At 44.5% G+C, this 19344-nt stretch overlaps 1 protein-coding gene across 1 annotated transcript; it reads left to right on the plus strand.

Annotated features, from left to right (window-relative positions):
- The first annotated feature begins 13214 nt into the window (after positions 1-13214).
- LOC307157400 (uncharacterized protein) lies at positions 13215-17423 on the plus strand. Its single transcript, XM_079869326.1, has 3 exons — positions 13215-13713; positions 16633-16764; positions 16952-17423. Exons 1-3 carry the CDS (start codon positions 13239-13241, stop codon positions 17230-17232), a joined length of 888 nt encoding a protein of 295 aa, XP_079725452.1. The 5' UTR covers positions 13215-13238; the 3' UTR covers positions 17233-17423.
- The last annotated feature ends 1921 nt before the right edge of the window (positions 17424-19344 follow it).

Here is a 19344-nt window from a genome sequence, read left to right on the forward strand (position 1 = left end):
ACATTCAATAATGTGTTAAAAAGGAATTTCACTATTTTAGAAACTTAGCCTTTAAAGGGGTGGTTCGGGAGTTTTGACATCGGACCTCATTTTTAAGTCAGCCTGGTTGTTATTCATCAGTGGAGAAATTTTTTTAAAAAAATGATCCAGTCCTTATATTTGGATAGTTGGCTGATGCTAGGCTAGCGCGAGTCAATGGTATATATGTTAGCCAGCCATTAAAAACCGTTTTACCCACTCCACAGTGCACCAAACGTAAATCAATTATAACACTAGACTATCGATGTATATGTCCGTTGAGAGAATAATGTTAGAAATCAAACTTACCTTTCATCACATGGCATTAGTTATATTAATCATAAGCCTTGTCTACAGCAGCAGCGGAGTGATATTGATTACCTAGGCAACCGAGTGAGCCGGTACACACATGACGCAAGTGTATTTACCTGCACTTCTGTTCTGTGTTTACTTTTTGCCGCATTACTAACCGGAGCAAAGTAAAATTCCGCAGCTGCTGAGAAACTAGTTCCTTTGGGATCATTGAGATGAAAGGTAAGTTTGATTTCTAACATTATTCTCTCAACGGACATTTGCATCGATAGTCTAGTGTTATAATTGATTTGCATTTGGTGCACTGTGGAGTGGGTAAAACGGTTTTTAATGGCTGGCTAACATATATACCATTGACTCGCGCTAGCCTAGCATCAGCTAACTATCCAAATATAAGGACTGGATAATTAAAAAAAAAAAATTTCTCCACTGATGAATAACAACCAGGCTGACTTAAAAATGAGGTCCGATGTCAAAAATCCCGAACCACCCCTTTAAAGCACATATGGTGCCACTGCTTAATAACGATTACATGAATTTCGGACCCTTTTCTCGCAATTGTGATTATATTGTTATGGAAAAAATTCAGTATTACTTAATTTTTCAGCGTTTCCAAACTGTTAATTTCATTTAGTCATGTGTTTCTGTGAGGGTTTCTAACAGCTGAGTTGGGGGCAGGAAAGAACAAACATAATAAAACCAAATGGGCCAGAAAGAATAGTGGACACCTGGGGCACGAGAAAGAGTTTTAGTCAAGGAATACAGGGTGTCGTTCCCATGCCCCCTCCTGAGGGAAGCAGGAGGTAATTTAGGTCGTAAATGAAGGCCTTTTGGCTCCTCAGGGAGAAAGAACAGTGTGACCTGCTCAGGGGGTTGGAAAACAAGTCCAGGCCAGTCGAAGATAGAAGGTATCTTTTGGAAAGTTACAGAAAACTAAGTAGGTGTGGTCAAGATGTTAGAAACCTGTATAAAATGTCTCAGTTTTATTATGTCAAGAGGCATTCTGTTTCACAGCTGGGTGGCTGCGGTTGTGAAAAGAATCCTCAAAGAATAAACCCTTTTCTCATTATTACAATTTTGCCTCTTGAATGTTTCTTACGTCTATTGATGCTGTTTTTTTATTAAGATTTGAAAATTGCTATTACAGTTTAGTTTCACGGAATCTAAGGTTAACTTACACCCATAGCTCGTGCAAATTATAACTTAGGAAAATGGTGGATAACTTTGAAAATGTCAACAGTAAAATGTAACAGTCGCTTATCCAATAAGTATGTTTCTGCCACTAAATAATCAAATAAAATCGGCAATTGCGATGTTTTTCCTCGCAATTGCGAATTTAGGGTACATGACACAATTCTTACTTTTTTCTCAGAATTGCGAGCTTTAGCCTAACTCACAGTTTTGCGGGAAAAAAAGAATGAAAAATAAAAAAGGTAACGCTAATTTCGACTTTTTAGATTACAATAATATTGCGGAAACTCACATTCCATTGTTGCAAACCCATTTATTAGTTTTTGGTTGGTAGTAACGTTACTGTATTTGAAAGAAATAACTTAACGTTATTTTAAACTCACCTGGCAAGACATGTTGTTATGTAGTATGAACTGCTACTGCAACACTGTTAAAATGTTTCCTATATATAAAACAAATAGGCTATATATCATATTTAATCCCGTCAAGCGATACCACATTCTGCTCTTTGCAAACTCTTAAATTCAAAAGGTTCTTCTTGATTTTAATGGTGGCATACCACCTCACAGTACCGCCACCTGCTGGTTAGGAGTGTGTGGTCGAGATCGCAACACCATTTTCCTAATTTGTCCTAAAATATTATTTTAACTAAATCAGTCATAGCATTAAAACCAAATCAAAACTTCATCATATGAGTTCCTTTGTAATACGTTTTGCAAGTCAAAATTCATCTTTAATTCTTTTAAAATTGAAAATTGATATTTTTTCACCATTTCTTTCAAGCTACTAAATGTATGCTCAAATCGAAGTCTAGAAATAATTGAATCTTCTTTACTATTTCTCCTTGTTATGAAGCCATCTTCCTGTTTATCTTCCTATTGTTTCTGCAATCTACTTTTTCACATTGTTTTATTAACTTCATTCTCAATCTTACTAATTTATTTTAATGTCTATATCTAACTTTCCTTTGGCTTCCTTGGCACATTCACCAGGCAATTCATATAGCCCTATATATCCTTTTACTAACTCAAGCGGTTGCATTACAGAAAAAGAAAATGTTTGTTATAAATAAAACGTCTCGGTTACGTATGTAACCCTCGTTCCCTGAGTACAACGCTGCGGAAGCCCAGCCTGCCTGAAGAAGGCCTGGAATACACATATGTACTAACCCATTGGGGTAGTGAAACATATGGCAGTCCCTGAGGTAGTCCCAATCCGAGGGAAGTGGGAGCGTACTCCACAGGGACGACAGAGCGAGTCTGTCAAGGGGAAGACACGGCTGAACTGCACGTGGTATCATGGGTCACCGTAGAGACCACTGGAAAAACACCCAGTCTACTAGCAACTCCTGCTAGAGGTAGCAGACCTGGCGCCAGGTGGTCCGCCACGCCTGGCACCGGAGGGGTGATGGAGGAACTCACGAGGCTCACCGACGTAGGGCGCCAACGGAGCAAGGGACGCACGTATCCGGCCGAGGCACGGAGTGGCGTAGCAAGCCGACACAACCTATTCCCTCGCACCACTGGCCGTAGCGAGTACTCGGGAGGAAACAGGTTACACACGTAGGCTATAGAATCTAGCGAACGTGTTCGGTGTCGCCCAGCCCGCAGCTCTACAGATGTCTGTCAGCGAGACGCCTTGAGCCAAAGCCCAGGAAGCGGCAACATCTCTAGTAGAGTGAGCGCGCAACCTGGGAGGACAAGGCTCACCCAGAGACTCATACGCTCGGGTGATAGCATCCACTAACCAGTGGGCTAACCTCTGCTTGGAGACAGCCTTCCCCTTCTGCTGGCCTCCATAACAGACAAAGAGCTGATCTGAGGTTCTGAAGCTTTGCGTTCTGTCAATATAAACCCGCAAGGCGCGGACGGGACAGAGAAAAGCTAGGGCTGGGTCTGCCTTCTCCTGGGGCAGCGCTTGCAGGTTCACTACCTGGTCCACGAAGGGAGTGGTAGGAACCTTGGGCACATATCCGAGCCGGGGTCTCAATACAACATGAGAAAGGCCCGGCCCGAACTCTAGGCACGATTCGTCGACCGAAAAAGCCTGCAGATCCCCAACCCTCTTGAAAGAAGCCAATGCCAACAGGATCGCTGTCTTAATGGACAGGATATTCAACTCAACTGTTGACAAGGGCTCAAAGGGAGGACTTTGAAGAGCTCTAAGAACCAGAGCTAGGTCCCAAGAGGGTACAGAGTGCAAAACTCGAGGTGGATTTAACCTCCTAGCACCTTTAAGGAATCTGATGATCAGGTCGTGCTTCCCCAAGGACTTACCTTCTACTGCATCGTGATGCGCTGCTATTGCAGCGACGTACACTTTGAGGGTGGAGGGAGACAGCCTTCGCTCCAACCCATCTTGCAGGAAGGAAAGCACGACCCTGATCGGGCAAGTTCGGGGGTCCTCCTGACGGGAGGAACACCAATCGACGAACAGGTTCCACTTCAAAGCATAGAGGCGCCTCGTAGAGGGGGCTCTAGCGGAAGTGATGGTGTCTACCACTGCCTGTGGTAGACCACCTAGAACTTCCGCGTCCCGTCCAGGGACCAGACATGCCGTGAGAGCTCGTTTGCCACACGGTTGAGCTCCCCTGGAACATGAAAGGCACGAAGCGACCTCAGATGCTTCTGACTCCATAGGAGGAGGTGGGAGGCGAGTCGCGACATACGACGGGAGCGTAGACCACCTTGATGGTTGATGTACGCAACGGTCGCAGTGCTGTCCGTACGGATCAGTACATGCTTGTGTCTGAGAAACCCCTTGAGGCGACACAAAGCTAGACGTACTGCTCGCAACTCCAGGCAGTTGATGTGCCAATGCAGCTGGGGCCCCGTCCACAGACCCGAGACTGCATTCCCGTTGTACGTGGCCCCCCAACCCATGGCAGAGGCATCCGTGAACACCACAGCATGCCTGGAAACCTGGACTGAGGGCACTCCGGCCCGTAGAAACACAGGGTCCGACCATGGGAAGAAGGTTTGGCGGCAGCGCGGGGTAACTTTGACCCGGAGCGTACCGCTCTGCCACGCCCACCTCGGGACTCGATCGTGAAGCCAGCGCTGAAGCGGTCTCATATGTAACAGGCCGAGCGGCGTTACTGCGGCTGCGGCTGCCATATGCCCCAGGAGCCTCTGAAATTGTTTCAGTGGAACCGCTGTCCTGCCTCGAAAGGACTTGAGGCAGGTGAGCACTGACTGGATGCGCTCCTCTGTGAGGCGCGCAGTCTGGGCGACCGAGTCCAGTTCCATACCGAGATAAGAGATCCTCTGCACGGGGCAGAGTTTGCTCTTGTCCCAGTTGACCTGAAGCCCCAACCGACTGAGGTGCTGGAGCACCATGTCCCTGTGATCGCACAACACATCTCGAGAGTGAGCTAGAATAAGCCAGTCGTCGAGATAGTTGAGAATGCGAACGCCTTGTTCTCTCATGGGAACAATGGCCGCCTCCGCGACTTTCGTGAAGACACGAGGCGACAGGGCCAGCCCGAAGGGTAGGACTTTGTACTGATACGCTCGACCCTCGAACGCAAACCGTAGAAACGGTCTGTGTCGAGGAAGAATCGAGACGTGAAAGTACGCGTCCTTCAGGTCGATCGCTGCAAACCAATCCTGGGGACGGATGCATTCGAAAATTCGCTTCTGCGTGAGCATTTTGAACGGGAGTTTGTGCAGGGCCCGATTCAAAACTCGCAGGTCCAGGATTGGTCGTAACCCACCACCTTTCTTGGGTACAATGAAGTATGGGCTGTAAAACCCGGACCTCATCTCGGCAGGAGGGACCGGCTCGATCGCGTCCTTCGCCAGCAGGACGTCGATCTCTTTCCGCAAGACAGGGGCATCCACTGACCCCACACGGGTGAAGTGGACGCCCCTGAACTTGGGAGGCCAGCGTGCAAATTGAATTGCATAGCCGAACCGGATGGTACGGATGAGCCATTGGGACGGAGTTGGAAGCTCTAGCCAGGCCTCCAGAAACCGTCCCAACAAGCCCACTCGACCCACCACCGTACCTGCGGCGGGGCAGCGAGGCGGAAGACAGGGACCCGGCTCCGGTGGCATTGTAGCGACCGAGAGCGGGGTCTTGAACTTGACGCCAACCTGTTTCCCCCAGTGAGCAGACGGCAGAGAAGGCCCGTGGGCATTCTGCTGCGGGCTGCCCAGTGGCGAGGGGAGGGGGAGAGACGCGGAACGAGGCCCTGCCTCCTCGAGAACCGGTCTCTGTGCCTCCGGGCCCAACCGCAGACAGGAGCGACGCATCTGAGGCTGCGTCGCTGCTATCCGCAGACTGCCTCAGGTCGCCCGTCTCAGGAACGCTTCCCTCCCTTCCTTTTACGGGAAGGGGCCGGGGGCGCCTGAGCGGGCTGGGCCGTCCTCTTGCGACCAGACTTCCGGCCTCCAGGGTTAGACTGCTGCCCTAAAGGCGGAGCTGGCGCAGGAGGAGGTCCTCGGCGACGGGAAGCAGCCGGAGGCTCTACGGCAACAGTAGACGGGCCAGCAGCAGCCCGTTTCCTGTGCAGGACATGCCGTATTGCTTTCGATTGATTCTGGGCGGCGGAGAACTCTTGGGCAAAGCTCTCCACCGCGTTGCCGAAGAGGCTGCCTTGGGATATGAGGAAGTTGAGAAGTTTGTTCTTCTCAACATCGCGCATATCCGCAAGGGTAAGCCACAGGTGGCGCTCCTGGACCACCAAGGTGGACATCGCACGACCCAGCGAACGTGCGGTGACTTTCGTCGCCCAGAGGGTGAAGTCCGTCGCCGCACGCAGCTCCTGCAGCAAAGCTGGGTCAGGCCCACCCGCCTGCAAGTCATGGAGTGCTTTAGCCTGATGGACTTGGAACAACGCCATGGCATGCAGGGCGGAAGCGGCGTCTCCACACGCCATGTAAGCATCCCCAGTCAGACCAGAGGAAAACTTACAGGCGCGGGAGGGGAGTGAAGGGGCACCCCGCCAAGTGGAAGCGGTCTTTGGACACAGCTGCATCGCAACCGACCGCTCCACTGGATTCCCTCGTACCCGTGCGCCGCCCCGCCGTCGAGGGTGGTGAGGTTGCCTACGCCTGGTCGCCAGAGGGGCCAGCCAAGACTTCCTCAACTCCTCATGCACTTCAGGGAAGAATGGTACTGGAGCGGGCCGCGGGGCAACAGCATGGCCCCCTCCGAGACACCAATCATCCAGCCGCGAATGTTCGGGACCCGGTGGAGGGTTCCACACAAGCCCGACATTCGCGGCCGCCCTTTCGAGCATAGCGGCCATTTCTGGATCCGGCTCAGCCGCAGCCACCACACCCGAAGGGGGTAGACCCGCTGAGTCATCACCAGAAGATGACCGCTCTTCCTCCGATGCCGCGATCGACATCTGATCCTCAGGCGGCGCCCCGAAGGAGACAACCGGGACCGCACGAGACGGCCCCGGAAGCTCCGCAGGGACAACCAATGGCAGCGAGCTACTAGAGGAGTGAGAAGCCCGAAAGGACCTTTCATCAGTCGGAACATTCTTCACTGTAATCCTCATACGCTCACCAACAGGAATCACCGAAGTAGCCGCCTGCCGAACTGAACCGGCAGACGAACTAGATCGGGGATTCTCTGAAGGGACTCCCCCATGTTTCAGGGTTCGCAGTCTTGAACGCAGAATCGCCAGAGTCATGTTCCCGCAATGAGAACATAACTCGTTCACAAATGCTGCCTCAGCGTGCCCTAAGCCCAAACACGAGAGGCAGTGTTTATGACCATCTTCCTGAGGGAGAAGTCGACCGCATCCAGAAACGCACGGGTGAAACGACATCCTGAAAAGGACGCGAAACGCCCGTGCTGCTCTTTTAGAAGAAAAATAAAGAAAATAGAAAGAGAAAGAGAAAGAGAAGAAGAATACTCAATACGCGCCGAAGCGCCGAGGGACCACCGCGGCAGACACAACGGGGAAACTGCAAGCCCGTTCTTCAGGCAAAAACAGCAGCTCACACAGAGACACACTGAAGGCTCCGAAGCAAAAAGCATTGCGCAATGTTTACTTCCGCCTTTTTATACCCGCGCTGGTAGGCGGGTCGCGGAATGCAAATCTTGCATGCCAATCTCCATTGGCTCGTTTTTATTCTCTCGAAGGCAATTGGCTCCCTAGCGTGATCCCAATTCGTCAGGGAACTCCCCCGACGACACGTTGGAGTTCCGAAAGATGAAAGGGAACATTAAATTATTACATATCATTTTACTAAAATTATTAGACAGCTGAGCCAAAGAGAACATGAGTAGTTAATTGACTCCCAATTTTATTAATAATAGTTGAAACATGGTCGCCGCCGGTATGTCGTCTGACGTCTCTATCAATCCCATTCAAAAATAGACACGGACTGACGGCGACGGAAGGGTAGACTGCTCCTTCGCCTTCTTCAGTGTAGTCTTAGAAAAGTCACTTTTCACTCGCCATATCGGATCAGTGTTTCAAAACATCTGCGCTTCGGGATCTCGCAAAGCTTCGGAACGACTGTTTCGCGTCAGCCATCCTTAGTTTACTTTCACTTTCATTTTAGCGTGATTCTGGGTGGAGTGTGTCAATTAACGACGGAAGGAAGTTGTATTTAAAGGGAGTGTGTTGTACCTGAATTAGAAGCGTCATCCATTTGTTTGCACATGAAGTTTGCCGTATGAGTGATGGTTTATGGTGGAAAGACGGCTGCATGTCAATCAGCTGTTTCATGTGTATGTCTGGTAGGGATGGGGAAATGAAGCCTCATGAATCACTGAAGCTTTTCCATAACTGTTCCGGGAAAAGATTCAAAGCATCGAGAGTGTCGAGAACAGCGCCATCTGGTGCTTATTTAAAATAAAGCAGCCAGAAGCCTGTGTTAGAAGCTCTGGCAGATGAAGCAACCACAACACACTCCATAGTTTCAATGTTATGTGTACAAATAAAAACCTTACATGTTTGTGTTTGATTTGTTCATTAAATAAATTATTTTACCCATTAAAGTGTGACAATTAAAATATAAAATGAGCTTATATGATTCAATAAGATCTAATGTAGGCCTTTTCTCTCTCTCTCTCTCTCTCTCTCTCTCTCTCTCTCTCCACACACACACACAATATGACACTTGTCACTGATAGTGCTTAACCTGTTAAGCTGTAACGCCACTTTTGAAAAATCCCCAGAAATGACATACCCAAACTGAAACCGATACAGTTCATGAACCCTTTGCACTAAAAGCACAAGTATGATCTCATTTGAAAGCTGACACCTGGCAGTTTATTGTAAATGTAGAATTACTTATTGTCATAATGAAAAAAATAGTTATAAATAGCTTCAAAATTTTGTAAAGTTATTAGAAATTTATTTTTATGAAACATCTTCATGAAAATAAAATTGAAGTTGGCACTGCAGCAATCTAGAAATGCACTACAGCTAAAGCCACATGTCTGACCATGTTATATTTAAAATCTTAAGATGATAAGTCTAAAACTCTGTATTTAGTTAAATGTTTTTCAAGATCATGTCATATGACTTTATTTTGATTAGACTCTAAAATGCAACTGATGTTTAGTCATCATCTAAGTCATCCATTCAGTCTTTTGTCTCTATTGTTTTGTGGTGCAAACGAGCCCCATTCAGTCTCAGTCTCCCCCTGCACACATTCACACCTCTCCAGCCTGGTTATGGCTCTAAATATGCATTTCTTTTGTCTGCATTATAAATACTAACGACTGGCTATTCACAGGCTATTCATAGGGTTTCAACCCCTAATTTCTTTTATCAAAGTTCTCACTTGTTATTTGAAACTGTATCAAATGCCCTTCTTGAATAAAGAAACATTTCAGTAAGCTTCCTATTTTTAAAAAAAAAACATAAAAGTATAACTGCTAGTGGCAGGTGCACATGACCTGACACACATGGCCTACATCATACAAAAGATGACCTCAAAGAAAGGTTTTAAAACATCCACCAGCCCAGACACAAGCCTTGCACTGGAAGACCCAGTGGCTTGACAACACCACAGTCCTCGGCACAAATCAGTTAAGCACAGCACAGAGGAAGCCCAGGAACAAGACAGTTTACGCTCAGAAGACATGTTAAAACTTATGAGGCAACTGAAAGTGTTCATCTAAAATAAGGTAAACATGGATGACCAACAAGATGAGGCCACCCAAAACATTAATCCAGACACGACTAGACTGCCAGCCAATCAACGCCACAATAAGCTCACTTCCACCAAATGATACATGCACACATTTATTTGCTAATGCTGACAACAACTCAAGATGGGAAATTGCTCAATTATTCATGTCATAAAAATCTTAAGTAATTTCCTTGGCACTTTTTCCTTTGGCTACTTGTGTTTTACACTATATTCTGTTCTTTCTATTTTCTTCTCTGTGTTCTGTAAAGCTGTACAACAGTGACCATTGTACAATGTATGATGTACAAATACATTGAAATTGAATTGTAATATAAAATGCTTTGGATTAAAGCATCTGCCAAGTCAATACATTTTAAATTGGTTGCACTCTGACAGAACCTATGAGTAAGTAATTATTGACAAAGGTAAAAACACAGATCACTTTATGGTACCATGAAACAAGTTAATGTAAACTTTATCATGTGCACAAGTTCACTTTCCGAAAATCTAGGGCTTTCTTTTACATGACAAGTTGTAAATCAGGTTAATAATTACATTTGAAGTTTTTATACATGTCATTATAAGTTTTGTGCATTTATTCAGTGTTACATCTGTTGACAAAGGATGTTGTTGCATGTGGTGGGAAAATAAGTTTTGTGGATTCATCACAAGTTGAAATCTATCAGCAACATTTGTGGCATGATATCTTTCACCACAGAAATAACTGTCAACTCGTTCTTAAGTTAAAAAAAATCTGTCAGGCACAATGGAAATAAATGGTCCAAGCAGTAAATGTTAAAATACATGCTCTTTTAATAGTACAGACACTAATATATGTAAACATCACTTACTAATTTTGTCTGTGTAAATTTATATCCAATGTTTCCTCTTTTTATGTCATTACATAAAGCTGCTAAACCTGGTAACTGCTGTAAGATATGCACAAGGATACCAGAGAGTCATGTGACCATCTATATCAGAAGTCAGAAATATATCAGAGGTCGGGATAATCACTGGCACGTGACAATAGCTAATGTATTTAATTTAAAGGGGGGGTGAAATGCTATTTCATGCATACTGAGTTTTTTACACTGGTAAAGAGTTGGATTCCCATGCTAAACATGGACAAAGTTTCAAAAACTAAGTTGTACGTTTGAAGGAGTATTTTTGTTCCAAAAATACTCCTTCCGGTTTGTCACAAGTTTCGGAAAGTTTTTTTCGAGTATGGCTCTGTCTTACGCAAGATAGGGCGGAATTTCCTTATATGGGTCCTAAGGGCACTTCTCCGGTAAGATCGCGGCCGCGCGCGCACTCGCAGACCAGAGAGAGAGAGTGAAAGCAGTTCGCCATCAAAGCGCCCTGCCCGGCTTTTGGGAAGTCAATGTCACCAAAGAAGTGTGTTTTTGGTTGCCTGGGCAAGACAACCCTGCACAGATTCCCAAAGAACCCAGCGTTAAGGAACCCGTGGCAGTTTGTTTTCCTGAGCATAAACGGAGTTGTGTAAGACTTTTGTTCCCTGCATTTCGACGATGATTGTTTTATAAACAAAGCCCAGATCTACGGATTTGCAGATCGTCTAATGCTTAAGGATCGAGCAGTCACAATGATAAAGGTTCGCGGTCGTGCGTTGGAACCGGACGGTGAGTAAAACTGTTTGTTGAACAAATGTCTCTGTGTGTTGTCACTAGGGATGGGACGAAATATCGTTTGACGAAATATCGCGATACAAAACGTGACGAAACGCATCGAGGTCGAAAAAAATGGATCGCGAAATAAAGATAGATGGCACTGCTGCATGATTTGCGTAGTATATAAATAATTTAGTGTATTATATGTGTGTGTATGTATATGGGCATACATACAGTCTATGGTGGCAGGCTGGCAGCACCATCTGCTGATCAAGCAGGGTAAAACTAAAGGCCATTGCACACTGAGTCCGAAATTATCGTATGCGTTTTTTCGTGTTCGTCAGCCTTAAAATTCGTCACGCACAGAAACCTTGCACACTGAGTCCGATGCGTATTTATTAAACCTTTGCGGAAAAAAACGCAAAAAATACAAAAAGATTCGTCAAGCAGTGAGGATGAATTTGTTGCACTCTTTCTTCTTAAAAAGAAAAAAAGAAAGGAAATATTGGGTCCATCCAATCCTGAGATTGCGCCGAGAGGAAGGAGAGTTTCACCTCCTTATCAAGGAGTTGCGAAATTATTCCGAGCGATTCAAAATTTACCTCAGAATGTCAGTGGAACAGTTTGATGCTTTGCTAGCGATACTGGAGCCACATATTAAAAAGAAGACCACCAACTTCCGTGAACCAGTCGATCCTGAACAGGCAGTATGTCTATGGACGGACACGCACACACACACACACACACACGCGCGCGCGGCCGGCAGAAGCGCTGGGCAGACAGAACAGCTGTATACAGGTTATATTTTATTCAGTGTCTTTGTAATCCGCATTTTGTTTTTCATACAGTACTGCGAGACGAAGTGTATCAACTTGTCAGACGTCATTCTGGATTTTGTCGTTCGCTTGTACGGTGGCTCTGAATTTTCAAAAAACCTCTCAAAACACTGTCTGTGGATGCGAAAAACGCAGAAAACCGAACCCAATCCGAATTATTTTTTTACGGACGAAAGTTTCGTAGGTCAGTGTGCAAGCGTGATTGACATAACGTGAGGTCGAATTTTTTTTTAACGTGCGAAAATTTCAAATGCGAATTTCGGACTCAGTGTGCAATGGCCTTAAGACTGTGTGTAAGCTATGCCATGCTGTCATTCCGTACACCACATCCAACACATCAAACATGAACCACCACCTTCAACGTCACCATAATAAGTTGTTGTTATACAGTAAAAAATTTTTCTTTTTTGATATCGTATCGTGACGTATCGTATCGTGACCCTGGCATATCGAGGTGCATCGTATCGTGAGTTTAAGTGTATCGTCCCATCCCTAGTTGTCACTAGATGGGCGCGTTAGCACAGCTAAGCTTCGCCCACACGGCCCGCCCCCAGCCGCTCGGTTTTTTCCGGAAAGACTCGGTACAGCCTATCTTTATGTTAAAAATTTAATAAAACAAAATACTTTTTGGAGATATGAAGGATGCAATATTACTCTATAGGTACTCAAGATTAACAGGAGATTGAGTGAAAATGAGCATTTCACCCCCCCTTTAAATAAAGTCACTCAAACTTGCATCTGGACGTACATTTTGAGGTAATCATTCCTCACAGTCAAACAGTCTGTTTTATTAAGCCTGTCCAATAAATACTATTAAAGTGTGAGATCTGACAATCCATTCGCGTGACCGGAGGTTTCTGTGATTTTCCCTTTGTGTGCTATATTGATCCCTACCTCTGATCTATATAATTGTGTTGTTTTTTGAAAGGGAGAGAGATGAATTAGTTATTTTCTGTTGTGATCAACATAGTGCCGAAAATGTTGTGAACCCGGAACATCCGGATTATGATTAACAATTAACTTGAACTACTTACTTATCTGAAGTGATATAAAGTACAAAAGACAGTAAATCAGGACACTATAAAAGCAACACGAGAGACTGTGAGGATGACAGAGCAAGAGCTGGAAACAAACATCAGTGAAGAATGAAGGGTTTAGTATGTTTACTGCTGCTGTTGGAAACCTTTGTGTGTGTCGTACAGCATCAGGTAGATGGAGGACTCAATGAGAATGAGATCAGTCAACAGCTCAGATCTGAGGACGGAAGACAGAATCCACCTCAAACAGACACTTTGAGAGATGAAGCTTCAACTGACAGCCAACAAAACTGCCATCTGTTCTTCACTGACATCCATGCAGCGCTGAGAGAACTGACCGCCACCGTTACAGAGCAGAAAGTGAACATCAGAGAACTGACCGCCACAGTTACAGAGCAGAAAGTGAACATCAGAGAACTGACCGCCACAGTTACAGAGCAGAAAACAAACATCAGAGAACTGACCGCCACAGTTACAGAGCAGAAAGCGAACATAAGAGCTTTAGAGACACGATTGAGGGATGCTGAGCAGGCAGCAGAACAACAGACGTTTATCCTGGAAGAGCTGAACAAGAAAAATTATGGTACCTCAAAACATTCTTTAATTAATTATCCTCAAAGTAAAACACCAATGCAATACATTGCATAGTGTAAATGTTAGTGTAAAGTTGAGTGTGTTCTGTGTAAATTGTATTATATGTCTATTACAATTAGTGGTAACGCTATAGATTACAGCCTGGAAAGTACTGCGTAATTAAGGATAATTTACAGTGTAACTTTCAGTAATTATAGTGTACCTATAAAGTACTTACATTTAAGTATAAGGGAATGATATGTAAAGTTTTGGGAATAAAGGGGTAACAAAACAACTAAGAGGATTAACAAATTATTAATATTACTGTAATTATTTTAGAACTAAGTGGTACTTATTCTACTATATACAACAATCTTACATATAAGAACATCTGTGTTAATTAGGAATCCATTGTAATAATGTTAATCTCACCATGGGCACAGTATGCAATACCTGCTCTTACTCTGTCATCTCCATCACATTCTCTCTTTCTTTTTCTCTCACTCTCTTTATCTTGACCTGTTAATCTCCCCTTCCCGAAGCTGAGCTTTGATTGATAGGCTACAGTCTTTCCAAACTGATTATTTCTGTCGGTCGTTTAAAACTTCCATCGTAAAACAGCTGTTTAGTTTAGCTACTAGTGCTACTAGCTACTTTTAGTGGGTAGAGTACCCAAAAACTGAACTCAAGTAAAAGTACAAGTACTTATAGAAATATTTACTCAAAGTAAAAGTAAAAGTAATAATCTTAATAGTTACTTGAGTAAGAGTAAAAAAGTATTCAATGAAAAAACTACTCAAGTAGTGAGTAACTTACTTCGGATCATATAGGCCTATATATATATATATATATATATATATATATATATATATATATATATATATATATATATGAAGACTTCAGATGCAAAAGCCTCTGAGTGCCATCTGAAACTTTCTTCTAAAACAAGCATTTTTATCAAGCTCGTGTATTTAAGTTCAGTAATTTCACTTTAATGACAATTAATAGGTACTTTTCATTGCCATTTAAGTGAAATAATTGAACATAAACATACAAGCTTGATAAAAATGCTGTTTTAGAAGAAAATTTCAGATGGTACTTATAGGCTTTTCGCATCTGAAGTCATCATATATATAAAATGATATTATTTAGATTTTTTATTTATTTAAATGACTATTGTTTTCATAAGTAGATTGGCTCTCTTTGCAACAAAAAGTAAAATCTGTAGCCCGAAAAAGAAAGTCATTGCCTGTCCTTTGGTTTGTATAATAGTAACTTATACAACTACATTTGGATTATTAGACAATGTCGAAATAAAGTGAATCTGCAGAGTGTTGCATTCAAAGCATGTAATTGACACAGAGAAGAAAGAGTTAAAACTCTTCACATGTGCTCGCGCTCATGACTGCTACTGAATATCTGAACACAAAAAACCAAACAAAAGTACATCGACGGATCTTCTTCTGTCGGTTGTCCAAAATATAATCAAATGTATACTGTATTTCTGCAAGCATGTTTAAACTGGTTAACTCAACTGTGTCGACGGCAGGCAAAGGCATTCGTTTTCAAGTCGAGTTCGCACGCCACTGCGCAACAATACACAAACTACCGCGGGATGGCGGGTGTTCATAAACTGTGAACAATGGTAGCTTATTTAATGTATAAATTAATGTATATGTCCAAAAAACGGGTAATGTCATACTTTCTAGTAGTGCTATCATGGCGTAATAATCTGTTTGGTTGTAAAATGTATTACCTGAGTGAAATGAAATCGAATATATCGTCCTGACTCCTGTGGAATCATTCATTCACAGACAGCTTACGAAGATGTTCAACTAATAAAGATCTTCATCGCTGGCAAATATATGATGCATTGGAAGATTTGCTCTCACTTGACTGTACTGTAGGTCCACTGCCACTTCATCTACGCTCTTGATGTCCAAAATCTTCCTGTTACGACTCCGAGTCGAGTGTGAATTGAAATCGTTTCAGACGATTCAGTGCGTGCAGGAACTGAACAGATAATTCAAACTGATTCGCAAACCGATTTAGACAGATCTGCCAACTTGTTTGATGAAGTCTTTGAACAGAATCGACTCAAAAGAGTGATTCATTTGTGAATTGAGCATCGCTCAAGCCCAGAAAAAAAGATACATCACACTTACGCATTGCATTAAAATAAAGTAACGAGAGGAACGTCGCCCAACGTAACGAAGTAAAAGTACAGTTTTTTCATTAGAAATGTACTCGAGTAAAAGTAATAAGTACCCACATTCAAATCTACTCTTAAAAGTACAATTTTTCCAAAAAAAATACTCAAGTAAATGTAACGAAGTAAATGTACTTCGTTACTACCCACCTCTGCTGAAGCGTCACGTTGGGATTCGTGCTCGGCTCTCGCTTCTGTGAACATAAATCCCGCTTGCTTTGATCGGTCATCTCAAACATTTTGACATTGACGACGAGCTGTGTTTGAGTACTGAAGCAGCTCAGATGAGAAGGTCGGTTATCATCGCGATGTGCAAAACATTGCAGCACAAAATGATAGTTAATATCAGGCAATTATTTCACAACGTTCATGATATACTCTTTAAAAATTACCAAGGTCCTCAATGGTGGGTACGGCCCTGCTTGCAGGTAAGTACTTTATAGGTAGACAATAATTACTGAAAGTTACACTGTGAGGTCATTTTAATTACTCAGTACTTTGCGGGCTGTAATCTAAAGTGTTACCCAATTATTAGTATAAATGTCATTTAACAGAATCTTTATTCTTTCACAGAAATATCAAATCTTACTCTGGGTCAAGTGGAGTTGAGAAAGGAAAATAGAGGTGAAAGTTTGCTTGAATGATGTTAAAATCCAGTGTATATATTCCCAGTGTAATAGAGTAATATATCACAATATTTCTAATGTTTTTCATCAACAGACAGAGAAATAGCTTTTTCAGCTGCACTGATGCAATCTGGCGGTGGATATATTGGTCCTTTTACCACTGAAATCACACTAACCTACAGGAACGCCTTCACAAACATAGGGAACGCCTACAACCCAATTACAGGTAATTATCAATGAAATGAGTCATAAAACTCAGTTTATAATAATGAAAACCCTTCTGCTCCATTCAGACCTTTCTGCAGTTGTGTAATGTGTATAAGAGAATTAAAGGATCTGCTATCTTTCAAAACTATTACACAGTGTGTTAAGTGTGTTACATCTGATTCTGTATCTCTTGTTATTTGATTTAGGTATTTTCACAGCCCCGCTGAAAGGAGCGTACATGTTCAGAATCTCTGTATATGGTCATGGCCCAACTGCAGCAACTGCAGACATTGTTAAGAATGGAGAGCGTGTGGTTGTAGCACATAATGTTCAGGCTCAGGGAACGTTAGCCTCCTCAAATGGAGTTGTGTTGATCCTGGAGGTTGGAGATGTTGTCTATGTGAGACTTTGGTCTGGCAGGAGGATATTTGATGACCAGTATAACCACAACTCTTTCAGTGGTTTCCTACTGTTTCCCTTAAGATAACAAGAGCTTTGCAGAATGTGATTCCAATAATTTTGAACCTTCAGTGTATGATTTAAGATGAAAATAATGAAGAATCATTAACATATGAATCTGTTTAAATGAGGACCAATGTGTGTTTGAAATTTGTAATAGATTACTGTATAAAAGTCTGAGCTGTCTATAAATGTAACTTTGAATAAAGAGTTTGTTGGAAACGTTTTATTCCTTCATCGAAGCAAAAACCAGGAGACTTGATGATGATGAACTACAGACTTGATGAACTACAGACTCGGAAGAATAAATCTCTTCTGCTTATAAGATCCATCTCAATAGAGTTTCAGCACTGAGACAGACAGGCCCCTGAATATCACGTGTCTCAAAAGTGTTTTTTTTTTGTTTGTTTTTTTGTTAAAGTGTTTAATCTATAATGTTAAATAATATCTTTTCTATTTAAAAATGTAGTTTTTAAACTAAACTCTAGTTTATTACTTGATCAATGATCTGTATATGTTCATCCCACACAAATAAATAAGAGAATAGAGAGAGTTAGCATTTTTCCCTCATATTTTAATGAATATTTCCCCAAAAAATTTTACGTTGAAGCACTCATGATATAATATTTATCAATCAAATTATGTTAGATGCACAATAGTCATACATTACACAAAGGACAGAAACATTCTGTCACGGTTGGTCAAAAAGTGAAGCGAGGATTCAAGTGCAGGTAAGGATTTTAATAAATAATAAACAAAATCAAACTACAACAAAAACTCCCCGTGGGGGAAAACAAGGCAGGCATAACTCTGGAACATAACAGGGAAAACATAGACAACGATCGACACAGACTGCAAACAAGAGGGAACTAATAAGGGAAACTAATCAAAGGGGAACAGGTGAAAGAACTCAAACAATAATCAGATAACAAGGGGGAGGGACCAGACAATGACATGAGCACATGGCCCAAAATAACAAAAACACCCATGTGCAGCACAAGACAGGACAGCATGTGACATTACCCCCTCCCTACGGCGCGGCTACCAGACGCTCCATCAGACCAGGGCGGGGGACGGGAGGGACAGACCAGGGCGGGAGGGACAGACCAGGGCGGGACGGGAGGGACAGACCAGGGCGGGACGGGAGGGACAGACCAGGGTGAAACAGGGGGAACAGGAAGGACAGACCAGGGTGGGACAGGGGGAACAGGAAGGACAGACCAGGGTGGGGCAGGGAAAATGGACAGTTCGGGAGGCCAGGGCGGAGCTGAGAGTCCATCGGGCGGCCAGGGTGGAGACTTTCCCTCGGGCGGCCAGGGCGGAGACTTTCCCTCGGGCGGCCAGGGCGGAGACCTTCCCTCGGGCGGCCAGGGCGGAGACCTTCCCTCGGGCGGCCAGGGCGGAGACCTTCCCTCGGGCGGCCAGGGCGGAGACCTTCCCTCGGGCGGCCAGGGCGGAGACCTTCCCTCGGGCGGACAGGGCGGAGACGACCCCTCGGGCGGCCACGGCGGAGACGACCCCTCGGGCGGCCACGGCGGAGACGACCCCTCGGACGGTGGAACTGGCACCACCGGCTCAGGCACTGGAACTGGCACTGGAACTGGCACCAACGGCTCAGGAACAGGAACTGGCACCACCGACTCAGGAACAGGCACAATCGACTCAGGCACTGGAACTGGCACCAACGGCTCAGGCACTGGAACTGGCACCAACGGCTCAGGCACTGGAACTGGAACTGGCACCAACGGCTCAGGCACTGGAACTGGCACCAACGGCTCCGGCTCTGGAACTGGCACCAACGGCTCAGGCACTGGAACTGGCACCAACGGCTCCGGCTCTGGAACTGGCACCAACGGCTCCGGCTCTGGAACTGGCACCAACGACACTGGAACTGGAACTGGCACCAACGGCTCAGGCACTGGAACTGGCAACAACGGCTCCGGCTCTGGAACTGGCACCAACGGCTCCGGCTCTGGAACTGGCACCAACGGCTCCGGCTCTGGAACTGGCACCAACGGCTCCGGCTCTGGAACTGGCACCAACGGCTCCGGCTCTGGAACTGGCACCAACGGCTCCGGCTCTGGAACTGGCACCAACGGCTCCGGCTCTGGAACTGGCACCAACGGCTCCGGCTCTGGAA

Source organism: Squalius cephalus, assembly GCF_949319135.1.
Source record: "Squalius cephalus genome assembly, chromosome: 4".
NCBI classification, from domain to species: domain Eukaryota; kingdom Metazoa; phylum Chordata; class Actinopteri; order Cypriniformes; family Leuciscidae; genus Squalius; species Squalius cephalus.

Bases quoted from the DNA above. Each gene is read 5' to 3' on its own strand.
- LOC307157400 (XM_079869326.1), top strand. From the start codon at position 13,239: ATGAAGGGTTTAGTATGTTTACTGCTGCTGTTGGAAACCTTTGTGTGT. The intron at 13,714-16,632 runs GTACCTCAAAAC...TTTCATCAACAG, and splicing joins GCTGAACAAGAAAAATTATG to ACAGAGAAATAGCTTTTTCA. The intron at 16,765-16,951 runs GTAATTATCAAT...TATTTGATTTAG, and splicing joins CGCCTACAACCCAATTACAG to GTATTTTCACAGCCCCGCTG.